The 27,018-nt window shown below is 39.3% G+C and overlaps 1 protein-coding gene across 8 annotated transcripts in view; it reads right to left on the bottom strand.

The window, feature by feature from the left end:
* The window catches only part of stau2 (staufen double-stranded RNA binding protein 2), a 200,501-nt gene that overhangs the window by 127,687 nt on the left and 45,796 nt on the right, over positions 1 to 27,018 (bottom strand). For all 8 annotated transcript variants that reach the window (XR_010005706.1, XR_010005707.1, XM_062979336.1 and 5 more), the window contains exons 6-8: positions 20,051 to 20,210; positions 12,183 to 12,290; positions 860 to 1,072 (exon numbers count right to left, since the gene is read on the bottom strand). Coding sequence is in view for 6 of the 8 variants with exons in the window: in XM_062979336.1 (XP_062835406.1) it covers positions 860 to 1,072; positions 12,183 to 12,290; positions 20,051 to 20,210 (481 nt within the window). In the remaining 2 variants the exon portion in view is untranslated. The remainder of the gene's footprint in view (positions 1 to 859; positions 1,073 to 12,182; positions 12,291 to 20,050; positions 20,211 to 27,018) is intronic.

Genomic DNA, 27,018 nt, shown 5'->3' with positions numbered 1-27,018 from the left:
TTTGACCTTCTCTGAAAGGTCTATTGCTGTACTACATTTTCTACTTGTTTTTATTCTACCATAATATTTCTTTAATAAAGATATTAGATTGTATTTGGCCTCCGTGTTTGGTTCTTAGTGTTCTGCTGCCTGGGCGTGACACAAGGACACAATGAATCACAAATGGTTCCATTGTGCTAATCTCATAATCAAAGAATTGGAAGTGGCTCTACGGGCCATCAAATTCAACCCCTTGATCAATGCAGGATTTCCACCTACAACATCCCCAGCAGGCTCTCTTTGAAGACATCTAAAGGAGACACCAGACAATTGGTCCCACCACCAAACTGCTCCTGGACAGCAGAATGTCTCTGGCAGGCCCGTTGATAATGGTGGCAGTTGCATTCCATACCAGCGGCAACTTCAGAGAAGCCCTAGAGCCATCCTGCTGCCCAGGAGTTGGAAGAGAAGTGTGCCATTGCCACTACCCTTAGAGTACCAAAGAATTGCTACTACTTCCATTTTCCCAATCAGGCATCCCAAAAAGCCAGAAGCAGCACTGCGGTAGAAAGGTAATCACATTAACCCGTGTATAAGCCAACCCATCAGAATTCTGGCTATCTTATCATTTAGGCACTAATTAAAATGATGAGAAGTACAGTTTGGAAATAAAAGCTAAAAAGTTGTCACTGGTCAATTTGTACTTAGGAAGGGTATTTTGTTACCTCAAGCAAAAAAAAAAATCAGCTATAATCTTAATCATGGCTTGAGATCTGAAAAACAGTGTTCAAATTAGGCTAAACCAAAGATAATTAAAAGATAATCTGATACTGGAATTAATACTGAATGGTACTAATGGCATGTGTCTAGACTCTCCTACCTTTAACATTATTCTGGGTCGTTTTTTAAATTGAAGTTTTGGTTTTTCAATCACAGGAAGAGGTGGCAGTTTTTGAAGTTCTTGCAGGACAGCTATTGCAGCACGCTTCTTTGACAGCTTTTTACTGTTTCCTTCGCCCTCGGCAGAGAACTCTCCTACTGACACGTGAGTAACAAAACTCTTCATGTGCGGTGGCCCACTTTCCTTTGTTACCTATTAGCCAAGAAAAGATAAGCAAATAAAATAGTTAAGAAGATTCACTTCTGCTACATACATCTACATGAATTCATAAGAATTTGTGGCTGCAATAAATAGGAAAATTGACAGAGCCAATAAATAACCTTGATAAAGTGTTTTAAGTTGTAAAGAGTAATATTTTACTTACTGTGGTATTCAAGTTCAATCACTGTCTTGCTTTATAATTATTTTTAAAACCTACAAGTATGAAATGTCATATATTTCTACTGAAAGAGATAAACCAGTGTAAAGAGACTGAGCTATAAGGTCCTGGATAGAATCTCATTTCTGCCACGACCTCACTGAATAGATTTAAGCAAACCATTTTCTTTTAACCTTAAATCTGTCCCAGAGCTTGGAAACAACTTTCCTCTGTACAATCACCCGCAAATTCTCAGCCATTGGCCATCTGGATTAAAGGTGCTATAGACAAAAACAAAAACAAAAACATTTTCTAGACTGCCCCTGTATTTTGAAGACAATAATGCCAACTAAGGTGTTATGTGGTTTCTGTGCTATATGGCCGTGTTCTAGCAGCATTTTCTCCTGACCTTTCACCTACACTTGTGGCTGGCATCTTCAGAGGATCAGATGCAGGTGAAAGGTCAAGAAAAAATGCTGCTAGAACACAGCCATACACCCCGGAAACCCCACAATACCCCAGTGATTCTGACCATGAAAGCTTTCAAAAATACAATGCAAACTAAATTTACAGGTTTATCTGAGTATTACTAATAGACAATGCACTAGAAGTACACTGAGCACTTGGAGCACTTGAAAGTGCTATAGAATCATTTATGTGCATGTGTGTGTGTGTGCGTGTATGTGTGTGTATGCATGTATGTAATGTATGTGATTTTCTTCTCAATAAGTGTTCTTGGGACTATATTCCACCTGAATGTGTTAGCTCACCTGAATTTCAAAGGTATTAAAAGATTCTCTGGATTGCATTCCACATGGAATCAATAAGTTAAGACTCTATTCAAGATTTACATTTTCTTTCATCTTACAAGTAGGGTTATTAAGTGCTGTTAGAAAAATGTCCATATAAGGTTGTTTTTCAATGGCTTAAAAAGCAAAAATGTTCCCTGCTTCAAGGGCTATTTTCCCTTAGGAGTTTCCTGCTGATGGCTGCCTGCTGGAAGTGGGTGGAAACACCATTTTTTTCTGCCACAAGTTTTCACATTTCTCCATCTACCAGCTCCTACTCTGTTTTGTGGCTGTTCTCTTTTATGCCAAATGCCCGGCTGCTAGGGAAGGAATAAATTGTTCCAGAGGCCTGGATAGTATATAACTTGAAGCACATTTCTCAACTTGGCACCCACCTGACTACAGCATACAACATCTGGAGGATGCCATGTTGGGAAGAGCTGCAACAGTATTTTGAAATTAGGCCAAAGGAGATTGCCCATCACTGACATACTATTTGCTTAGACCTTTTGCATTTTTTTTTGGAAGAACAAGCTCTTGAAAGAAGAATGTACAACGGGAATACCCATACAATCAAAGATCTAAGAGCCAGTGTGTTTATTAGGAAAGGCTAATTGTGTTGTAAGACTTGGGTTGAAAGGTTTACTGCAAAAAAGTGTACTGATCAAAGATAGTTTATGCAGTGGATTCAAAGAATATATAACACAAAATAGCCTCAGCTGGGCTCTGAATTTGAAATAACCAGAAGAAAGACAAAGAAACACCCTGGAAATATTTGCAAGGAAGAATCAGTACGATTTTCACCTATGAAAACCATTAACTCAGCAAATGTGCTTGATCATGTATTCTTACTGACGAAGGGTTAGTATCTTTCATCACCTGAGCAGATTTTACTTTTGAGAGGGAACAAACTCAACTACACAAATTGCCATCTCTTCTGGCAGGCCTACCCAGTCAATTTTAACTTGTGAATTTTAATCTGCATTTCATTAGATTTTAACTTGTATTTTAACTCTTTGTATTATGCTGTATATGTTTTAATAGCGTTTTATCTCTGGTTTTAACAATGTTGTACCCCAACTTGAGCCACGGGGAGAGATGGGTAATAAATAATTATTTATTATTATTACTATTATCATTGTTGTTATTATTATATATAAAGGGAACTGTATATTCTGTGGGAGGTTGGCTGAAGATTTCATTGGAGCCACCTGTTCTCCTAAAGGAATGACACATTACTCAGTATAAAATGTGAGTTCTCACTTTTGTTATATATGCCATGGGTAGATTTTTAAAATGGGCTATGTTTAACTGTGCCTCTTCATATATTTTGGCTACATAAGCCACATCCAGGACAAGTGATTTAACTCAGATACCATTTTCTTTTTTTGTATCACTGCGCATTTCCAGAAATGGAAGGGCACTCCAATTGCTCATAGTATTTTTTTTTCTGTCCCCAGAAGTTTTAAAAAATGAATGTTACACATAGAAAAAAGAAGGGGATCATAGTTGTTTACAATCTATATCAGCACATGTCAGAACTGCAACAGCAGTTGTAAAGTTAGAGGGAAGGATTTCTCTTAGTAACTAAGAGGAAGAAGGTAGAAGAAGCTAGGTATGCTCACTTTACTGGCCTTTATGCCCTATTCCAGACTCCACTGTAAAGATATTGAGTTGTTCCACTGGATATGTAGCACACCATATTGGGCCCCTATATAAATGACAAAATATCACAATTGGTAAGGGAATGCTGCAATAGCAATGCCACAACAAAACTAAATATATAAACAATACAATTACTGGAAGTGGCCTCTAAAATTAAGTTGTAAAATAAAGCTTCCACTGTTTCTAGTACCGAAATCCGTGAAATTTGTCAACACTGATTGCATTTCCCAACAACAGATAAAACTGCTAGAAACTGGAACTAAACTTTTAACCATAGTCACATTCAGCACTGTTGACAATGTGTCTAGAGCTGTTGTGCAATTGTCAAAGGCAATTATGCTTGTTATGCAGAAAGACAAATAGTCAACAGTGACAAATGGCACATTCCTCCATCTACCTTTCTCATTTGGCTGAGTGCCATTTAGATTTTTTTTAAAGAAGTATTTTTGGTATGATAAAAGAATAAATGAATGCTCATTATATCACCATGATAAAGATTTAGTCATGTAAAAAATATGCAAGGTGACCCATTTATTCAAACTAACATGCTGCAATTTCAATAATCCTCCCTTATTTTAAAAATCTATTTTCCTTGATAAATGTAAGCACTCTCTCTCTTGGCATCAGAACACACATATCTTATGCGTCATTGTTTTTCTCCTTATGGGGCGCACCCTCCACAGCTGCTATAGTAAAATGTTCCTTTGGTACATAACTTGGTAAAGTTACTTTTTTTGAAACACAAGTATCAGAATCCCTCAGTCCGTAAGGCTATGCTGGCTGGGGGATTACAGGAATTGCAGGCAAAAAGTATCTGTACCAACCTGTGCACACACATCAAAGTATGTGCATGTGTATTGTGTGCCTTCAAGTCATTTCACAATCACCTGAGGCAAGACTATCAGAATTGCAGAACTGATTCATGGAAGGTTTGCTTTGACCTTTCTCAGAGATTGAGAGGGCGTGATTTACCTAAAGTCAACCAGAAGGTTTCCATGGCTGACAGGGCATTCAGACCCTAGTTTCGCTGTGTCTTTTCTAACATCCAAACCACTACACTATGCTGGCTGTATAAGTAGCTTGCAATAATATCTGCAACATTATCAAACCACTGCTCAAGACATAGGGCAAGCGATGACACCATGCTAATGTTCCATAAAAATTACTTACACAAATCTACCAGAGTAGTGCAGGTGGACCCATTCTGAGCTGGAACTATGTTCCACAAAGGGACTACTTACCAGAATATCTTGTATATCAGGGATAGGCAAGTGTGGAAGGCTAGTGTACTGCATTAGTGTTGCAGGAAACCTTGGAGGATCACAAGGTTTCCCCTCAGATACTCACTAGGGAAACCTTGCATTTCCCCTCAGATACTCACTACGGAAGTTTGAGAGGCATCTTCACACTGTTTTGGGGGACTTGCTGGTGCATTTTAGCCAAAAGAGACTAGAGGTAACTTTCTGTTCATCGCTGCTTTCGAAAAGGCCTCTCATGGGGACTAAAAACATCACGGAAACAACTTGTATTTCCTACAAGACATTTTAAGGGAAATGTTTTTGTCTCCTTTAGTGGGGTGAGAGATTTCTCCAAATTTGATTGATATGCCACACTCATCCCATAGACATAGAGGCATTTTAGAGTAAAAAGGAATTTGTAATTTTTCTAAATTTTGGCACCTTCCTCCGAGGGAATGAGGTCCGTGGGCTGTATTTTGGCCAGCCCTGTTATACATTCAGTTTTTCCTTTCACTTCTGATTTTACTCTGCAGTATTAAACATGGGAAGCTGTCATACACCGTCAGACCATTAGCTCACCAGGCCTAATAATGTTGATAGTGACTAGATGTCAAAGACTGAAACCTTTTCAAGCAAAACATTTCCTCCATCATGAATTGGTGTTTTATCTTTTGTTCTTTCACAGTGTTATTATAAACATAAAAAGTTTAAATTTACAAAATTATCACAGCAGGACCTAGGCACCTTCATGGATGACAGCTCTTGCACTGGCTATTTGTCAAGACAGTCAAAGGCTACCTCAAGAATAAGAACCATTTTACCAGTGAATGTTAATTGCTGGAAAGCAATAACAGTATAGGGCTGCTACCTTCAGACTTTGCTAATGGCTTTAAAAGGATGCTAGAATAAAGGAACTTTTAATCTGATACAGCAGGGATCTTCTTACATTTTTGCATGAACCACAGCAAAAGGAGAACAAAAGTATTTTCTGACTAACAGGGAACACTGCTCTTTAAGCAAGCATGTAATTCTAAAACAAAAAAATTACTAAAGTTTCTTATGTGTTTCTAAATGATATTAGATAACAAACTCTAGCTCCACTTTATCAGGAAGGCTGAATGGGATTAGACAATAATACAATTCCTCTGGGCAAAATATTTAGGGCAAGATTTTACCCTCAGGCAGCGTTGCTGACATCACTGGGCAGAACTTGGCTCTGGGTTGCATTATACACCCCACCCATTGTGAATATTGTGAAACTCTGAAAGGCTGTTTACATCAAATCTGAAATTTCTTTAACTGTTTGCTAACTTATATAACAGGCAATGATTTAACGCAGGCTGTGGCTTTGGTAGCCCAGAGATGCCGGATGCTTTGCCACTTATCATGCAGACAAAGACATTTGAAAGCTTTAATGCATGCCTGACAGAAAATAATACCAACAGTTCTTAAATTAAAATCCTATTACAAACACTAAATCATGTGGCCTGTTACAAAATCATGAGTCACTGGAGGGAAATAAAAACGTGCTTCCAAATATAGTGCTTATGTTAAACCTGCACTTAATCTGCAATTGTGCAAATCTTTTCACAAAAAATGCAGAAGTGGCCTACTTCAGGTTGGTAAGTAAATAGTGTGCTATTTGTTCTGTTGATTTAAATGGGAATTGCCATATATACTCATGTATACATCTAGAAATGTTAATCAAAAAGCAACCCAAAAATCTAGGTCAACTTATCAATGAGTACTGGATATGAATAGTGTGCCTTAATTCATGTGTTTCACACAGTCCCTGAGTTACAAACATCCGCTTACAAATGGGGGTGAGACAACAAGAAGTGAAAGAAATCTATTCACTCCTGAAAGTTATCAGAAAAAGGTGTCTCCACTGAAGTTTTATCACCAATTCAGGCAAAATCTTTCAAAATCCAATTATCACAGGGAAAAACGTAAGGTGGAATCTTCCTAACAGGGACAGAGACAGCAAAAGAAACACCACAGAGGTGTTAACCCTTCCCTATGATATCTAAAGCTTGTGTGTGTGTGTGTGTGTGGCTGGAGTTACACTTAAAATGTACCTTTTTCAACTTACATGCAAATTCAACTTAAGAGCAAAACTACAAAACCTATCTTGTCCGTAACTTCGAGACTGCCTGTATAAGAATGAATTAAGGTACAGTACTCGTATCCACAAATGAGAACCACCCCTTCTCTGAGTGCAGTGGCAAAAGGCAAGAGCTTAGACCATCCCAGGAGAACCTAAAAGAAGCACCAAATCCCACAACTTTCTCCACAGTGGCAACATTTGGGGCTTTTTTGAATACCTGGGCAGGAAAATGGCAGTTGTAGCCGGGGGAGGCTGGCCCAGAGATAGCGTTGGTGCTTTCCCTTCTCTGTGGAATGATCCTGGACTTATACACGAGTCATATCAAAATGCATAATTTCAGCCCTCAACCATGCCTTCTACTATATACACAAGTACATATGGTAAAATGTGCTGAATTAATCTGTTTCCAAATAACAGAGCTTCATGGAGCTTCCTAAGTCTGCCCAGACTTGCGTCTCAGATAATTTTCTTCTTGACAAAGATCACACTTTTAAACATAAAACCCAGATTAACCACATATTACATTGTTACTATGAATTATATTCATCACCCTCTGAGAAATGAACATGACAGCCACCCTGGTCCACATAACAAAGTGTTACAGTTGGAGAAAGGACACTTGTCAAGTTGGGGAAACATTCTTATTTTCATCTATATATAAAAGATTGGTGTCATAATAGTTGTTGTAAGCATGAGTATAGCTTATTAAAATAGTACTTACATAGTAAATAGTAGATACAAATGCATACATATTCATCTGTGAATGAGGCTTTTTAGATATTTTAATTTATAGTTTCGCCTCAGTTAGGGGGACAAGATTCTACTGATCCCATTTTTTATATTAAAAAATCTAAAAACAAAGGCTATATCTCTCTCTCTTAGGCGATCCCTCGTAGTTCGGAATGATTGTCTTCCATTTCTGTTGTTTTGGGGGTGGGTCCGTAGGTGGCTGAAGAGACCTATTCTTGATCTGCATGTTCTACCACAGTGAGGACATCGGTTTCCAGACGGAAGGCGGTCCCAGTCAGAGTTGGCTTGACGGGCTTTCCTCTTGGCACGTTTCTCCCTTAAGCCCTCCATTCGTGCCTCTTTGAACTCCGCAGCACTGCTGGTCACAGCTGACCTCCAATTAGAGTGCTCAAGGGCCAGGGCTTCCCAGTTCTCAGTGTCTATGCCACAGTTTTTAAGGTTGGCTTTAAGCCCATCTTTAAATCTCTTGTCCTGCCCACCAACATTATGTTTCCCGTTCTTGAGTTTGGAGTAGAGTAGCTGCTTTGGGAGACGGTGATCAGGCATTCGGACAACGTGGACAATCCAGCGGAGTTGATGGCGTAGGAGCATTGCTTCAATGCTGGTGGTCTTTGCTTCCTCAAGCATGCTGGCATTTGTCCGCCTGTCTTCCCAAGAGATTTGAAGGATTTTTCTGAGGCAACGCTGATGGAAATGCTCTAGGAGTTGAGTGTGACGTCTGTAGACCATCCACGTTTCGCAGGCGTAGAGCAGGGTTGGCAGGACAATGGCTTTGTAAACAAGCACCGTGGTATCTCTACGGATGTCCCGATCATCAACACTCTCTGCTTCACAGAGCTCAGGCGGTATTGTATTTCAGTGTCGATGTTGACTTTTGTGGAGAGGTGGCTGCCAAGGTAGCGGAAATGGTCAACGTTTTCTAATGTTACACCATTAAGTTGTATTCCTGGCATTGCAGAGGGATTAGCTGGTGCCTGTTGGAAGAGCACTTTGGTTTTCTCGATGTTCAATGAGAGGCAGAGCTTTTCGTATGCTTCTGCGAAGGTGTTTAGAGTGGCTTGTAGGTCTTCTTCTGAGTACGCACAGACTATGTTGTCATCGGCATATTGAAGTTCTATAATAGATGTTGTGGTGACCTTGGTTTTGGCTCTCAGTCTGCTGAGGTTAAATAGCTTGCCATCTGTCCGATAGATGATTTCCACACCAGTGGGAAGCTTCCCATCAACAAGGTGAAGTATCATAGTGATGAAGATGGAACATAAAGTAGGGGCAATAACACATCCCTGCTTGACACCTGATTCCACCTTAAATAGGTCATTTTGAGAGCCGTTGCTGTCCAAGACTGTTGCCATCATGTCATCATGGAGGAGCCGCAGGATGTTCACAAATTTGTCAGGGCACCTGATTTTTTGGAGGATGGTCCAGAGAGCGCTGCGATTCACTGTGTCGAATGCCTTTGCAAGGTCAATGAATGCCATGTACAGAGGTTGGTTTTGTTCCCTGCATTTTTCTTGCAGCTGTCGTGCAGTGAAGATCATGTCCACTGTTTGCAAGAATTCTTGCGAGAATTTTCCCAGCAGAGGTTAGAAGGGAGATACCGCGATAGTTCCCGCAGTCTATTCTGTCCCCTTTCTTGAAAAGGGTGATGATTTGGCATCCTTGAAGTCTGCTAGGATTTTCTCGGTCACCCACATTTTTTCAATGAGCTGGTGGAGTTGTTGTATCAGCTCGGGTCCATCCTCTTTGAAGATTTCAGCAGGGATCCCATCAGGTCCACTGGCTTTGTTATTTTTTTGTTGGCTGATGGCATTGCTAACTTCTTCCAAACTAGGCTGTGCTACAAGCTCATCCCTGGTTTGTTGTTGCAGGATTTGTGAGAGGGCCTCTTCAGCCACATTGGAGCTGCGATTCAGAAGGTTCTGGTAGTGCTCTTTCCAACGTAGTGCAATTGATGTTTTGTCCTTCAAAAGTTTGGTTCCATCTGATGAGCGTAGAGGCTGTATGCCATGGTTTCTTGGTCCGTAGATGATCTTTGTGGCTTTGAAAAATCCCTGAGCATCATGGGTGTCTGCAAAGTGTTGGATTTCTTCAGCCTTCTTTGTCCACCAGATGTTCTTGTGTTTTCTGGTCCTTCTTTGGACCTCAGCTTTTGCACTGGCATAGATCTTTTTCTTAGCAGCACAGTTGGTGTCTCTCTGCCATGTTTGGAAGTCTTTCCTTTTGTTATCAATTAGCTGTTGGATCTCTTTGTCGTTATCGTCAAACCAGTCTTGATGTTTCTTAGTTTGGTATCCAATGGTTTCTTCGCAGGCTGTGATGAAGGAGGTCTTCAGTTTGTTCCAATGTTCCTCAACATTTTCGGGGTGTTCTGTGGGTAGATGATCCTTGAGTGTTTTTTGGAGAAGGGCTTGTTTGGAGGGCTCCTGAAGGGCTTGGGTGTTCATTTTACGCCTTGTTTTTCTTCCTTGGAGTCTGCGTTTGGGGACGATCTTGATAGCCATCGTGGATCGGATTAACCTGTGGTCTGTCCAGCAGTCATCAGCACCTGTCATGGCTCTTGTGAGAAGCACATCGTGGCGGTCTCTGGCACGTGTAATTACATAGTCCAAGAAGTGCCAATGCTTTGACTAGAGGTGCTTCCATGATGTCTTGAGCTTGTTTTTCTGGCGGAAGAGCGTGTTGGTGATGACAAGGTTGTGGAGAACATTTGGTGAGAAGCAAGATGCCATTCGAGTTGCTGTTTCCGACCCCGTCTTTTCCAATGATCCCTGGCCATAGGTCGGAGTCCAGTCCGACTCTGGCATTAAAGTCCCCCAGGAGGATGATTTTGTCCTCCTTAGGTATCTCCAATAGGATGGTGTCCAGCTGACAATAAAAATTTTCCTTGATGTCTTTGTCAGCATCTAGTGTTGGTGCATAGGCACATATGATAGTTGCCTGTTGGTTTTTGGCAAGGTTAATTCGGAGGGTTGAAAGTCGTTCGTTGATGCCAGTGAGTGCTTCAGTCAGGTGCATCACCAGGTCATTTCTAATAGCAAAGCCAACTCCATGTATTTTTTGCTCTTCTTCAGGCAGTCCCTTCCAGAAGAAGGTGTAGCCTTCTTTTTCTTCCTTCAGCTGTCCATCTCCTGCTCTCCGGGTCTCCTGAAGGGCTGCTATGTCGATGTTAAAGCGTCCCAGCGCCCTTGCAATGATAGCAGTCCTGCGTTCGGGGCGTTCCCTGTCAGTGTTATCCAACAGTGTCCGTATGTTCCATGTTCCAAAGTTAATTTTAATTTTTGGGCCGCAGAATGGTGACCCCTCTGAACGCAGTACTCCAGTTAGGAATAAGAGAGGCAGACTATGTTTAGGGCACCTTTTCTAGCCCCTTCCCCATGTGGGGTGAGCAGAGTAGATCCTAAAAAGGGCTGCTCAGTCATGGATATAGCTGCCGGACTATTCAACTACCTCGGACCTTGAGGTAGAACGACTGAGTCCATATCCACCACCCATGTGCCAGTCTGTGACTAGGGGCTTCCAGATTCCACAGTCCTGCCTCCGTCGCCACTCGCTGATCGCCATGGGACATTTGTTGGTTTGTTTTTATTTTTCTCTGTAATGGTACTGACCTTGCTTGCTTTCAAACTAGTTTTCTTTTTTGCAGTAACTTGTAAGGTTTTTAAGTCTCTGTGTTTAAGTTATAGTGAACATGCTACAGCAACTTCTGATTTTTAAGGATCAAGTAATGGTGTAGAACACTAATTCATAATCACTCTAATTGTAATCTGACAAGTGTAACATTGTGTAGCCTTTTTGTATAAAAAAATTAGGAGGTCGGTGCACGGCCGGTTGGTGCACAGCCGGTCAACACACAGTCTTCACAGAGTGAGGTCCCAGCAGTGGTGTGATTGCACAACGGCAGTGGCTTCTCAGTCTGTTACAGCCTTCTTCCGCCTTCACAGCCGTTGTAACATGTACCATGTTATCCTCCGCCTGCTCCGCCGTTGAGGTCTTAGGGTCTTCAGATTGTGCTTGATCTGGAACCTCCCCTGTGGCCCGTCCTGGGAGTGCATGACTCCAGTGGTTGTGCCCTCAGGTTCATTGGAACACGCAAGCCCCCTCACCACGACATGGTGACAATCCATCGAGGGGGGAAACACTATATATACTATGAAGGTTCAAGATTCAGAACTAGTTTATCTATGGTTGTGAAGCAAAAAAAAGAAGAAAAAGAAACTCACATAGTAACAACACCCTAGAATGCAGCCATTTGTTGTCACTTAATACTAAAGCCATTATTTTTTCAGTTAGTGTGTGTGTTCAACATACCATATATCTAATAATATTTTCCTTCAATATATGTGTTTGGTTAGAGCAAGAGGTTTTCATTTATAAAACAGTGACATGTAAAACTTACCTCAAAACTAACAGGCATGTTGCGCTTCAATGCAATTTCAAACACTATGCTGATCTCTGATTTGTTTGCATCTTTTTCCTCTTCTGCTTCTTTATTTGATTCTGTATTCTGGTTAAAGAAAATGTGGAATTTCTGTTAAAAGAACTGCTTTCCATGAAAATCTTTGTGCATTTTAGCAACTACAGAATGTTTATTTTCAAAAACAGATATATTCATTTTTAATTGCAATTTTTGTCATGGTATTATTGGTTAATATATATTATGTGAAATAATTTAATTTGTTTCTGTTGTGCATCTAAGACTGCCAAATTGGTTGATGGGTTATAAACTTTGGAAGAGTAATTTCTAAGGCCTCATCTACACTGGCCTGCTAATCTGTGGCCTGAACAGAGAAGGAAATGCCTTGGATCAGACTGGCCCTGGAGGTGGCCACACACACCATCACCAACCTGTGGCATTATCTGGTCCATGACTGCCTTGGCCCCACTGGACCACCACCTTACTTTCCATGTTGCAACTGCTGTTCCCAGGTGGCTATTGAGCTCCATAACAGCTTCTGGTCATTGCAAGCATCCCAGGCTGGTATCAGCAGAGGGGACTGTGTTGCATGCTGTAAGGCTGCTCTGAGTCTCCTTTGGGGTGAGAAGGGTGGGGTATAAATGTGGTATATAAACAAATAAAATAGGAAGACCCCACAGTAACTGCAAAAGTGGCAGAACATTGTATGCACAGTGAGTATGAGTTATTAGGCCTGTGTAGATGAGCCCTTAGAGAGAGTAACTTCTTTAAATATTTATAATGATTATATTCTTCCTTTCCTTCAGGAGCTCAGATACCATAAACAGGATTCCAACATAAGATATTGGCCATAAATGAAAAAAGAAACACAATTCTGGAAAACTCAAAAGTTCCAATTAAATTTTGTTTCAGTAGCACAGTATTACCCAACTTTTTCCACAGCCCTTAATCTTTGGTTAGCAAAACAAACCATGGTTGTGTTGCTGCATGAAATTTTAGCACCAGGAAGTAAAGCAGTTATTAATTGATCTGTGGGTCAGGATTTTTAAACCATGGCTGCACGTTACTAACCAGTCAGATGCATGCACTCATTCAAACTGTGCACTACTAAATGTATTTTCTCTCAAATCACTCTAGTACAAAGGCAAACAGAAGAGATTAAGCAGAGGCTAAACAGGGACACAAGTGTTCTGCTGCATTATTCATTGTCACTGGCACTGAGCAGCGACAGCCCTTGAGACCTTTTCCACGTAAGCTCCCTTACCACCAAAAGAAAAATAAAGAAAAAGGGATGAACGGTTGATTGGTAGTTCCAAAAGATCCATGGTTTACGTGTGATTCTCATCACAGCAGGGAAGCTCTTGGCTACATATTCCCTTCTCAGGCCTCACTTTGGCTGCTGGGCAGGAATAAACTGGCAGCTGTACAGCAGTTCTTTCATGAGGGCAGGTTTGTGTTCCCATGCATGCCTCGCTTTCCTCACTGCTGTTTGCGTTGTGCTTTCCCTAAATAGTCACAATAAAGATTCAAAGCTGTAAAGTCTCCCTGTCCTGTGTGCTAGAAGACTTTGAGTGCCCGACACAAAGCAAAAGAGAATGCTTAAAATATTCTTATTCATTCAGTACGAAGTTTGTGTCAAGTACACTACATCTCCAACTCCAACACAAGCTCAGTCACAATAATGTCAAAACATGAGGCAACACCAATAGGAGTGATGAAGCTGTTGGGTTATCTGGTATCTGACTTCAACCAAGCCATGGATTTTGCAAAGGTTCAGCTGGTAAGGGAGGGTAATATGGAAATAACAATTCTAGCCTTATAAGTCTATTCAAAACATTACTCAGAATGTAACTACAGTTGCATTTGAATACCTAGGATCTGCTATGTAAATGCTAAGCATTATGAAATTACATAAGGAAGAGTTGGCTCAATGAATCATGACCAGGTTTTAGTACTGAAAGTAACAATTACTAAAAAGAAAAATAACATAAGTGAGATCAGAACTTGGATTAGCTACCTTTTTTTTGACTGCATGTTCCAGAATCCCACTCTCACAGCTATAGACCAAAATGCTAACTCTCTCAAGCTTCAATAGTCAGTTCCATCTAACCCAGGGACTCTTTGGGGTTTCACGAAAAGCTTTGTTTCAGCTCTAGTATCAGAGAATGTTTTTTTAAAAAATGAAATATTGGCTAGTGAACATAAGACATAGTTCCATGACCTTAGCTATGCCATTGAGTATAAGATGCAGCCTGTCTTTTGCCACTTCTTCCTTCAGGGATATTGTGTTGTTATTAAATGAATGACAAAACCCTTCAAGGGCATAATGCAAACAAAAAAATCTTAATCAACTCCATTGAAATTAAGGGTTTTTAAAGAATCCTATGACCCATTCCATTAGTATGGACTTCTGCATACTCACTCAGATCTAAGTTCCAAAGTGTTCAGTGGAAATTGTGGCAAAGTAAACCTGTAGGATAATTTTAGTCACAGCTAAATGTTGCTAGATTTTGAAAGCTTAATACTACTCTACAGCACAGATTTTTAAATGTATATTGTCTACCAAGATGGAAGTATATTCCCTCTGCCTTCTGGCTGTGGATTAAACTAGATATAGCCAGCGAGATCAATTGCCATAATCTCTTGCTTTCTAGTTTGATTTTAAAGCAGCTGCCTGAGGCCAATGATTGTGATTGAAGTCTTGGGGAAAAGGGTGAACTGTTATGCCTATCCCCCACATCAACACTCATGCCCATATTTTAACTCCCACTCTTACTCTGCCCATGAGAAAAACTGTATGTTTCCCACTTCTAGCCAAATAGCTTCAAAAGGCAGTGAGAAATGGCATGGGAGAGTTTTGTGTTCTCCTGTGCCATTGCCATGTCCCTCATCTATTTCACACATAAACCCTTTTAAACCTTTTTAAAAATCAGTATCCTAATCCTGTATCTCTTGCATTTAATCCCACCCAAACTCTCTTTTGGATGTAGCATTAATATGATTCCAGATTTTCCAATCTGCAGTTTAGATTTGAAACAGCCCTTATTTGTTAAGTTACCTTTACACAATTTTAAAAATGTTTCCTTTTTAGAATAACCAAGTGTTGACTTGCACAACTGCAAGACTGAGCAAACTAATGATACGCCAAGGGACTAATAGACTGAATGCCTAAAACCATCTGACAGCTGTTCAGAAGCTGAGTCAAAATGACTTTGTGATCTCATTCACATGCACAAAATTTCATATCAAAATGTCATCATTTGGAAGATTTAAAAGAATGTGACGAGGAGGAGGGGAAATTCCACAGGGTACAGAGTTAAAGTTTGCTAATATAAAACTGCGTATATGTGCTTTCCCCCCTTAGGAATGACGGCATTTGTGAATTTCTTTTTGTTACAGGAAGCTTAAGTGTAATTTAATATACATGTTTCCTCCTGATTATACCAAAGCTGGTATTTTCACCATATTCTGGCAAAGGTTCATTACAAAACACTATTTTACTTTTAAGAAGTACCATAATTATATCATCTTTGTTTGGCAAAGGGTAATTGCGTTATAAGGCATGAGTGTCATAGCATATGAAAGGATTGGGCTTATCATGATATGATTAAACCAATAATTTTTTTTACATGTCTGATATTGTTAAAGAGGATCTGTGACTTCTTGTTTCTGAAGAAGCACTTCTCAGACTAAGCCATTTTCTGTCTATAGCATAAATGTTCTTCTGAGCCCATAACCAGGAAAAGAAGCCAAGTTTTAAACCAAAGCAACCCCTTCTACAGCAAGGCTACTCACCCATTTTGGAATACAATCTATCATATAATAATAATACCATGTAGTAACTATTACACATTACAAAACATTATAGTCTAAAACTAAGAATATCATCATTGACAAATACTCAACTTCATTAGTCTTATGCTCTACTTTTCTCCAAAGACAGGACTCAAGGGAGAGTCAGCCTGATATAGTGGTTCAAGTGTTGAACTGGAGACTAGGTTTTAAATCTCTGTTTGGCCATGAAAATGCGCTGGGTCTCACACTTTTTCAGTCTCAGAATGAGGCAAAGGCCCTCTGGACAAATCCTGCAAAGTAAACCCTTTCATAGGTTTACCTTAGGGTTGCAATAAGTCAGATATGATGTGAAAGCACAGAACAACAGCAAGAACTAAAGGAGGCTCACAGCTAATGATAACAGATAAAAAAAGGTTTTATTAAAACATAGACAAACAATTAAATTAAAACACAATACTAAAAATACACTTTTAAAAACGTGCAATCCATTAAAAGATGTTTCAGCTACAAAATATCCATCAGTTACCCAAAGATCTGTCTGAATATGAAAGTTTTCCGCTCTGGAAGAAAGGGCAATAGTCTTTTCTAGGAAGTACATTCTATAACTGAGGAGTTACAAAGCACACTCTTTGTCATGTCCTCACTAAATACATTTCCGAGGGTGATGGGAATAAGAGAAGACCATCTTCTGAAGATTTCAGAGTCTGGACAGGTTTATCTGGAAGAATTTGACCCTCCAGATAATCTGAATCCAAGCTGTAAAGGGCTTGGTACGTCATAAGTAATAGATTGAATTGTTCCTGGAATCAGGCCTAATCACAGCAGAGAAGAGGGAAACGAAAATGGCTTTGCAGGTGCTAACCCCCCAAATGCTTGTATCTCTTTTATTTGTGTATTCTAATGCTAGCAGAATTCTTCCAAAGGAACAAGCTGACCCTGGGAAGGTTACATAGCATACTTTGTTATGCTACGATGCCAAGAGACGGGAATACGTTTTGTACCAAGAATGAAGGAATGGCTGTTCAGAGGCAACTGATAGCTATGGGTTTTAACTTCTATCAAATTCATTAATTTCATGGAATTTTCCCAGCAAATGCGCTTTGCAGCTGGGACTTGGCAACCTTGGCATCCTATGTTAGAATGTAAGAACTCGTTGACTGAAGTTCCCATTCTTCTCATATTTTGTAAGAGTAGGAGACAAATTTATTTCCTAAAATAAAGTTGAATTCTTGGTTCACTTGGCCTGGTCTTCTAAGTTGACCAGGAAAGACAGTTTCCTTCAGTAGTTTCTTCATAGGGAAATGCTGCATATGCACATAGGGAATGTGGTCACACGACACACACAGTGGGGAATTCAACAAGCAGGTACACCACTACTCAGACACAGGAGTCACTAGATCAACACTAGCATATAAGCCCCATGATTCCTAACCGGTAATTACAATCTGTGCATAATATCTCCAGTAAACCTTATGAAGCCTCTTTTGTCTTAATGAGCCCTCTTGAGAGAAGAGAGAAAAGGAAGTGGTGGAGGTGTGGTGCAGTCTCATCTTAAGCTGGGCACAACATTTGTTTTCGTGTCAGGAGTGACTTGAGAAACTGCAAATCGCTTCTGGTGTGAGAGAATTGGCCGTCTGCGAGGACGTTGCCCAGGGGATGCCCGGATGTTTTGATGTTTTTACCATCCTTGTGGGAGGCTTCTCTCATGTCCCTGGGCACAACATGAAATGAGAGTAAACTCCAAGAAACTAAGTTCACATCTGAAAAATTATTCCCAGCTGAGGTCCCATGCCATACCTAAATAACACTTATTTGTAAAGCTGAACAGGGAAATTTAACCCACTTAAAATGAGCTAATAGCAAAGAGTAAACAAACAAACAAACAAACAAACAAACAGAAAAAGCTACATTTTCTCCAAATGCTTCTCCAATGTTATTTAAATACAGGAACCAGTATTTGAAAGTACAGGTTGAGTACCTCTTATCTGAAATGCATGGGACCAGAAGTGTTTTGGACTTTGGATCTTTTCGGAGTTTTGAATACTTCTATTTGCATATACAGTAGAGTCTCACTGATCCAAGCTAAACAGGCCGGCAGAACCTTGGATAAGCGAATATCTTGGATAATAAGGGGGGATTAAGGAAAAGCCTATTAAACATCAAATTAGGTTATGATTTTACAAATTAAGCACTAAAACATCATGTTATATAACAAATTTGACAGAAAAAGTAGTTCAATACGCAGTAATGTTATGTTGTAATTACTGTATTTATAAATTTAGCACCAAAATATCACAATATATTGAAAACATTGACTACAAAAATGAATTGGATAATCCAGAACCTTGGATAAGTGAGTCTTGGATAAGTGAGACTCTACTGTAAATACATAATCTTGGAAAGAGGACCCAAGTCTCAACACAAATTCATGTATGTTTTATATAGAATGATAGAATCATAGAGCTGGAAGAGACCTCACAGGCCATCCAGTCCAACCCTCTGCCAAGAAGCAAAAAAATCTCATTCAAAGCACCCCCAACAGATGGTCATTTAGCCTCTGCTTAAAAGCCTCCAAAGAAGGAGCCTCCACCACACTCCAGGGGAGAGAGTTCCACTGCCCAACAACCCTCACAGTTAGGAGGTTCTTTCTAATGTTCGGGTGGAATCTCCTTTCCTGTAGTTTGAAGCCATTGTTTCGCGTCCTAGTCTCCAGGGCAGCAGCAAACAAGCTTGCTCCCTCCTCCCTATGACTTCCCCTCACATATTTGTACATGGCTATCATGTCTCCTCTCAGCCATCTCTTCTGCAGGCTAAACATGCTCAACTCTTTAAGCTGCTCCTCATAGGGCTTGTTCTCCAGACCCGTAATCATTTTAGTCGCCCTGAATGACAACATTGTTAAGCAAGGGCCTGCTTTTATGTTCTTTAGATCTTTTCTATCTATTCTGTCTCCCATTGGCATTCCCTTTTGCCAATTATCTGCTTCCTTTTCTAATTGCACCCATTTTTTGACCCTTCCAATTCGAATTCTAGTAACCTCGCTAAGTGACTTGCCTCATAGTATTTTCCCAATGAGGGAGCCCCCTATCCACCCAATTCTTGTTTACCCTAAGCACTTTGCATTGTTTTAAACTTTGTATATTGTATTTTATGACTATTTTATGACTGTTTTAACTGTTTTAATCATTTTAGTTTATTGTATATCAGTGTAACGGCATCAATTGCCACTTGTAAGCCGCCCTGAGTCCCCTCGGGTGAGAAGGGCGGGGTATAAATAATTGAAATAAATAAATAAATAAATACTATAAGAAGTTAGCAATTCTGTTTTTGTTTCCTCCCACTACCCATTTTTTGAAAGAGTTATCCCATTTCTTCAACAAATTGATAGGGATATTCATCGGGAGGGTTTGGAACAAGAATAAGAACTTGGGCAAGATCTTCATCTTGTAAATTTTTAGCCTTGAGGAGATATCTCAAAATTTCTTTCCCTATGAAATGATTTGTTTGCTCATATTTTTCCATAAATGATTGTAGTTCATTGGTATAATATTATTAATTTTTTTGGTATATCTACTCCCAGGCATTTCATCTTCTTATTCCCCAGTTTTATTCCCATGATGTTTTGAACTTTCTTAAGTTCTTCCCATGTTAGATTTTTATGTAGAGTCTCTGATTTCCCTAAATTAATTGTGAGGCCCGAAGTTTTACCAAAATCCTTAACTGTTCTGACTATTGATTGTAGTGACTCCTCCACCTCCCCTAAAATTATCATAACATCGTCAGCGTATAGATTAATCTTGATGACTTCCTTGCCCACCTTATAACCTTTAATAGCTGGGTTGTTCCTTACTGAATTTGCTAAGGGTTCAATGGCCAATGAGAACCCTGGGGAAAGGGGCCATCCCTGTTTAGTTCCCCTGTTAATGTTTATTTGTCTAGTTTGTTCCCCGTTAACTGAGATAGTAGCTTTGTTTTCAGTATATAGGGATAAGGGTTGCTTAACCTGTATTTGCTTACTACGTCTCGAAAGAAAGAGGGAGGGAGAGACTGCTCACCTCAGGTAATTTGGGGGGAATTGGTTCATTCTGAAGAACCTGAAGTGCCTTCATAGCAGCATTGTGTCTAGCAGCTTGGCGAGTCCTCCCTTCTCCAAAAAACTCATGGTCACCTACAGTCAACTGGACATGGAAAGTCTTAGGCACTGGGCAGTGATATCTAGAAAAAAGCAACAGGCCAGTTAATTCTTTGCTTCAAACTAAACACACACAACAATTTATTAATATTGGACGTAAATTCTATTTGACATATATGCACTATCGATAAAGATAAGGTCCACAATATTTCAGTTAAGAAAGTCAATTAGAAATGTTTTTTTAAGTCTCTGATTAAGCCAGCAGCAAAAGTTAAACATAATTTGAACTTTTTAACTTAAAAAATTACACAGCATGGAGGCTTAATCCTGTCTTTTCTTCTGTTGTCTCCTTGTGTTAAAATTTAGACTATAAATTCCTTGTACAAGGAGCTGAATTTTGTAAAGCAACAGCGGGTTCTTAGACCCATGGCACTGACTTATCTCTGTTGTCAGACAACATGCTTCTACATAAACAACGATAACAAATATTCTGAGATGTCAACTGTAAATTAGATGTAAGCACATGTACTATTTGGCTATAAAAACACAACTACTGGGAGATAAGGTGAAGCAAGAAATAATTCCTACTTCTCTACTCCAAATAGTTCTCCAATTGTTTTTCTCCACAGTGGGTTTGAAGCATATTTTGCCTCGCAAACATGCATTTGGAACCCAGGAGATGAGTTCACCTGAAGGAATGTGGAGTGAAACACCAAGAAAAGAGAGCTTATGTACCCTTGCTTCCCACCATAGACGGTGATCGCCTTTTTGCAAGTAACATTTAGTTCTGCTGTTAGAAATAGTATTTCATTTCCTTGCAGAGAGATATGCCTCCTTTAAGATGGCATTGTTGATTGCATATGTGGGCATCATATAAAGGCAAAGTATTTTTTCTGTAAAAGGCTGGTTTTAAATATAGCTTTTTCCAATTAAAATTCCATAGATTTTTTTCAGTATCCGGTTCTTGCAATCATCTTTTCCAGCCGAATTCCACGAAAAGGATCTTGAGCACAAGTCTCAGGCTGTACCTCTGAAACCAATGTAGCTAAATCCTTATGGCAGAAAACTGAACAAATGCTCACGTTCCTGTATTAGTTTAACACAGGGTAAGATTCATCCACAATTCTCCAGACCTTGATAAACTATTACTTCCATTTTATCTCACCACTGGCTAGATTGGAGCAGATTTGAAGGGTTGCAAATTTACCAAACCTGCCACAAAGAGGTATCATTGTGGCTTTTGGGTCAGCTTTGTGGGTACACTGATAAAAAAGTGAAGAGGGCTTCTTAAAAAATTGGGGTGGGTTGCCATCAGCATGTAGACGGCACTCAGTTCCATTTCCCTTCATAGTAGGACATGGCTGAGGTTGGGCAGGTGTTGGACCAGTCCCTGGATGAAACTTGAAAGTTGAATCCCAGCAAACTGAAGCAGAATCCCAGTAAGACAAGGTAAGTAAGGTAAATATGAGTTTTAAAGGCCATTTTAGTGTATTTACTGTATTTTCATTCTGTTTTTACCACACTGTTATTTAATTGTTTTTGTATTGCACCTTTTAAATTTGTTTAGTGTGGAGTATTAGCAGCCTTGAGCCCCCATGGGGAGAAAGGCGGGGTATAATAATAATAATAATAATAATAATAATAATAATAATAATAATGCTGTGCGGTTTTCTGGCATTGTATATTTTTGCCGCTTCTGTGACTGTTCATTTGGGTTTTGATGATTCCGTAGCCCACTTGTCGATGGATGTCCAGAATCAGCAGCATCCACCGCAGTCCTTTTTATCCTGGGCGACGACCGAGCCAGTATAGACTTCGTTTGGGTTTGATTCTCCATAATGCTAATGGGTTAGGTGCTCTTGGTTGTGCTCCTCAGCTGAGGCCTCTCTGGCTTGGTTGGACCTGCCGGTAGTTACACTACCGCCAGCACAGCCCTCAGTCATCATTGGAGCAGCTAAGCCCCCCCCCCCCACCACGTCAAGGTGGCACCTACATCACAGTTGTGGAAAAGAACAAGGTTTGGATCATTGATGTCGCCATCCCAGGTGACAGTCGCATAGATGAAAAACAACAGGAAAAACTCAGCCGCTATCAGGACCTCAAGATTGAACTTCAAAGACTCTGGCAGAAACCAGTACAGGTGGTCCCGGTGGTGATGGGCACACTGGGTGCTGTGCCAAAAGATCTCAGCCGGCATTTGGAAACAATAGACATTGACAAAATCACCATCTGCCAACTGCAAAAGGCCACCCTACTGGGATCTGCACACATCATCAGAAAATACATCACACAGTCCTAGACACTTGGGAAGTGTTCGACTTGTGGTTTTGCGAAACGAAATCCAGCATATCTATCTTGTTTACTGTGCCATACAACGTCGTTGTGTTGATAATAATAATGCCTTGGCAGGGTTTGTACTTAAAGACTTTTAGGCAGCTCTTCCAAGATGACTGAAAAACTGTAAGTAGTGCAAATGCAGCAGCTAGACTCATGATAGGAACATCACACAAAAACCAAGTAACATTGGTTTTAAAGAAATGGGTTGCCAAGGCATTTTTGGTTTCAATGCAGGATACCAGTAATGACATTGAAACCCGTAAATGGCTTGAGACTCCAAAGGGGTATCTTTTCATCTTGCAACCCTCCAACCCAGGTCTCTCTCTACACATCCAAAGTCATTCTGATGCCATGCTTGTATACTAAAGCATTTGGACCCTTACTTTGTCCAAATTTTACAATCTGCATGGTTCTAAATCATTTTAAACTAATTTAATTTGTCTAAATCTGTGTTATTTTAGTATTTTTCTTTTAGCCTTTAAAAACATTTATATTACATACTTCTGCTTTTTTAAATTAGTCAAGTTGATTTTACTGACTGCATTAAAGAGTGGACCTGAAATATTTAAATTATTTACTTCTTTTGTTTTTATTTTAATCCCATTGTGTTTAGTCAGACTTAAGCCTAGATAGATATATATGGTTGGGTCTGTGCTATCAGTATTGATCTAGTATCTGTTCATTCATTCAGCTATCTACTTTCTGATAGTATGCTGGAAACATCTTACACTTACAAAAGATACTGAAGGATAGGAAATGTGCTAACAAAGTAAAGCAGGCTGCTTCTCTCACTCCAGGCATGTCAGGACAAGAGAAGAATATTTAAAGCCAAAGTAAACATTATTTTCCCTTCCTGTTGTGGACTTTGAGACCTTGTCACTTTGTGGGAATTAAAGCTTATCCTGAGTAAAATATGTTCCCCTTTCAGTCTGACAGCAAAGCTGACTGTTCTCAACAGCATCTCTCAATGTATGACAAGATTTTTATACTGCCTAACTGCACTCAGGAAAAAAAATTGTTTGGAAGTAATTCTAACAACCTGGCATTGATGATTTGAAAAGAAGAACAAAAATGCCTTGTCAGACAAATTATTTATCTTAAGCATTATCCTGCCATTTTTCTAAGGAGTTTTGAGCTGCTTATATTTGACTTCTTTTACTTTATCTTCACAAGAAACCTATCGGGATTGTGATTGTTCTGGGCTACTAAGCAGATTTCATGGCTGAGTGGAGAGCTGTAGCTGGATGTCCCTGAGACAAATAATTTTTCAAGCAGCCCTGAAAGTTTAGATGAGTCTTTCTTTATCTGATGTCACCCAGATAGATTTGACTATAACTGCCATCATCCTTGGCCATCATTGTGCAATATACTTAGCATGCACTACTTACAAATTCCTGGGTTTAATTAACTAATCATGGCAGGAGTTTGAGAACATCTGGAAAAGCACAGGTTATCATCTTTGATTTTCTATGTGCTTGGATTACTGAAGTAGAGTCAGAAGAGTTAGAAATAGCTTAATCCTATATCCATTTAAATGCCCTTTCCTTCTCACACATCTAGGGTCCCTTCCACAAAGCTGAATAAAATCCCACATTATCTGCTTCGAACTGGAATATATGGCTCTGTGGACACAGAAAAAATAAGATAAGTTCCAAGCAAATATTGTGGGATTTTCTGCCTTGATAGTCTGGGTTATATGGCTGTGTGGAAGGGCCCTAGGTGTTTTTTTTTACTCATCTAGGCAAGAGCCCTTTCGCTCCTGAAGAACAAAATGTTTTCTTTCTTCTTTTATCCAGCTAATGCTCTTTCTGTATTCTCACATACATCAAGAAGAACACTTCTCTCACCCAATACAGCCACATTCTGGTGCTTTTTCTCTACACTTTTGCTTATCTTCATCACTTCCTTGCTCCAGTGTCCTTTCAACCTGGTCACTCTTCCTTCCCCCTTCCTTCTGTTTCTCTAACATTCAACTGTCTCAATAGTCCAGGTGTTGTGAAGCAACACTGGAGATGCCTCTACCTTCCCCGAAATAATGATTATCCCAGACATGACTATAGCTTTCTCTCTGATGGTTCAGAAAGTCTGCCACATATTGACGAAAATGGGAAAGAACAAGAGGAGTAAAGTAAGATTAGGGAGATAATGGCAAAATATTATAAAGATCTATATAAGGAAGAGAGGGTAATGCAAGGGAACTTAAATATCAGAGAAAAAATTGCAGAGGAAGACAGAGAGTTATTAAACCAACCAATAACGCAAGAGGAAACAATAAGGGCAATTAAAGGGTTAAAGGGAGGCAAGTCACCAGGGCCAGATGGATTTCCAGCAGAATATTATAAAGCATTTATGGAAGAGTTGGCACCACACCTAACAGAGTTGTTCAATGAAATATACACTAAGCAAAAAGTCCCCCTAACATGGAAAGTATCAGAAATTATAACTATACCCAAAAAGGGGAGAGATTTAACACAACCAGGGTCATACAGACCCATTAGTCTATGCAATCAAGATTATAAAATATTTACAAAAATTTTAGCAAAAAGATTGGAAACAATAATGCCAAAAATAATCAAAGAGGATCAATATGGATTTGTGAAGGGAAGAAAAATTGGGGATCCAATAAAAAATGTAGTAATTGCAATGAATCATGCAAATTCGAATAAGAAAAAAATGGGAATTCTCAAATTGGATGTTTACAAAGCATTTGATAAAGTCAACCACAATTATCTGTTAAGATTATGTCAACAGTTGAATATGGGGGAAAACTTTTGCAAAACACTGCAACAATTGTACAGCAACTGTAAAGCAAAAATAAGGGTGAATAATGGAAGGACAGGAGAGATACCAATTTTAAATGGTACAAAACAAGGTTGTCCATTATCCCCCACTTTATTTGTAATAGCGATAGAAATGCTAGCTGAACGTATCAGGAATAGCACCAATTGGACAGGGTACAAAATAGAAAAGGAAGGAGGACAAAAGGAAGAAATAAGGCTTAATTTCTTTGCCGATGATGCAATGATTATTACAAGTCAACCGTTAATTATGGTAAAAGATATTATTAAAAAACTGGAAGAATTTAAAAATATATCAGGACTATTCGTTAATATTAAAAAGTCAGAGATACTATGTCTTAATACCCCACCAAGGGAACAACTGGAGATTAGGAAAATATCAGGGTTAAGATTAGGATTAAAGAAGCTGAAATACTTAGGAGTATGGATATATAAAAACCCGAAGAGTATAGTCAAGGGGAATTATAAACAAAAATGGAAGGTAATAGAGAAACAGCTTAAGAATTGGGAAGGGAAAACATTAACAAGAGTGGACAGAATAAGGGCACTAAAAATGTTTATAATACCAAAATTGACATATTTATTTCAAACATTACCGAACACAGTAGATAGGAAGACACTAAAGACATGGGACAGGAGAATAAGAAAATGGGCAGTCGGAGGAAAAAGGCCCAGAATAAGGGACAAATGGTTAAATGCAAAAGAGGAAGAGAGAGGCTGGGGGATTCCAAGTTTAGAAGTCTATCACGATGCGTTTCAAATCCAAAGATTATTGGAAATACAGTATACTAAAAAAAAATGGGCAAATATGGAGAAGATAATAAATAATACTAAAGAAAAAGAAATAATATTTAGGGAATGGAGTAGGAGAGAAGAAGCAGAATTTAAGGAACCTTTTAAAGGAACAATAAAAGTGTGGAAAAAAAGAAAGAAGAAGCTAAGTCCAGGCAATGAGAATAAGATGGCAACTATATGGCAAATTAATTACAATAACAATGAAATTATAGGCAGAACATTGAGATCAATTGAAAGTAGAGGGAAAAGGTTAGTGGAGGATTTGTATACAATAGATGGAGACCCTGTAGAACAAAAAGAAATTCAGAATTGGATAGGATCAGGGAATTGGATTCAAAGCTGGGCTATAAGACAGGAAATTTTTAGATTGAGAGAAAAAATTAGGGAACAGGACAGTCCATTTGAGAAGGTGATTAGGAAGTGTATGAGAGAGGAAAAGAAGGTGGCAGGAGATCTGTATGAACAAATTATAACGGTAAAAGAAGAAATAGTAGAGGAAATTTTCCAAACATGGAGAATGGACATGGAAATTGAGAGGGAAGATATACAAAGGGAAATAAGTAATATAGCAAAAGAAAAGTACAATGTATTAAGAGAAGCAAGAAGGAAAATGTTACAAAAATGGTACAGAACTCCTGCACAACTTTCACGGTTTTTACCAGGGATGAAAGATAGGTGTTGGCACGGTTGTGAACAAAGAGGGATGTTCAATCATATGATATGGGAGTGCGATCAGGTGCAAGAATACTGGAGAATGATTGAAGGAGAAATCAATAGAATGCTAAATCTACAAATAGTAATAGTTAATAGAAATGTACTACATGCAAGGATAACAGAAGTGAAGAATATACAAAAAGAAAAAATGATTGACAAATTAATAGCATGTGCACAAATTGTTTTAGTGAGCGGTTGGAAAGATAAAACAAAATGGACTCTGACGAATTGGTATAAGTATATAGTT

Source organism: Anolis carolinensis, chromosome 4 (assembly GCF_035594765.1).
Source record: "Anolis carolinensis isolate JA03-04 chromosome 4, rAnoCar3.1.pri, whole genome shotgun sequence".
Taxonomy (NCBI): domain Eukaryota; kingdom Metazoa; phylum Chordata; class Lepidosauria; order Squamata; family Dactyloidae; genus Anolis; species Anolis carolinensis.
This window is presented reverse-complemented; position numbering and strand designations above follow the sequence as displayed.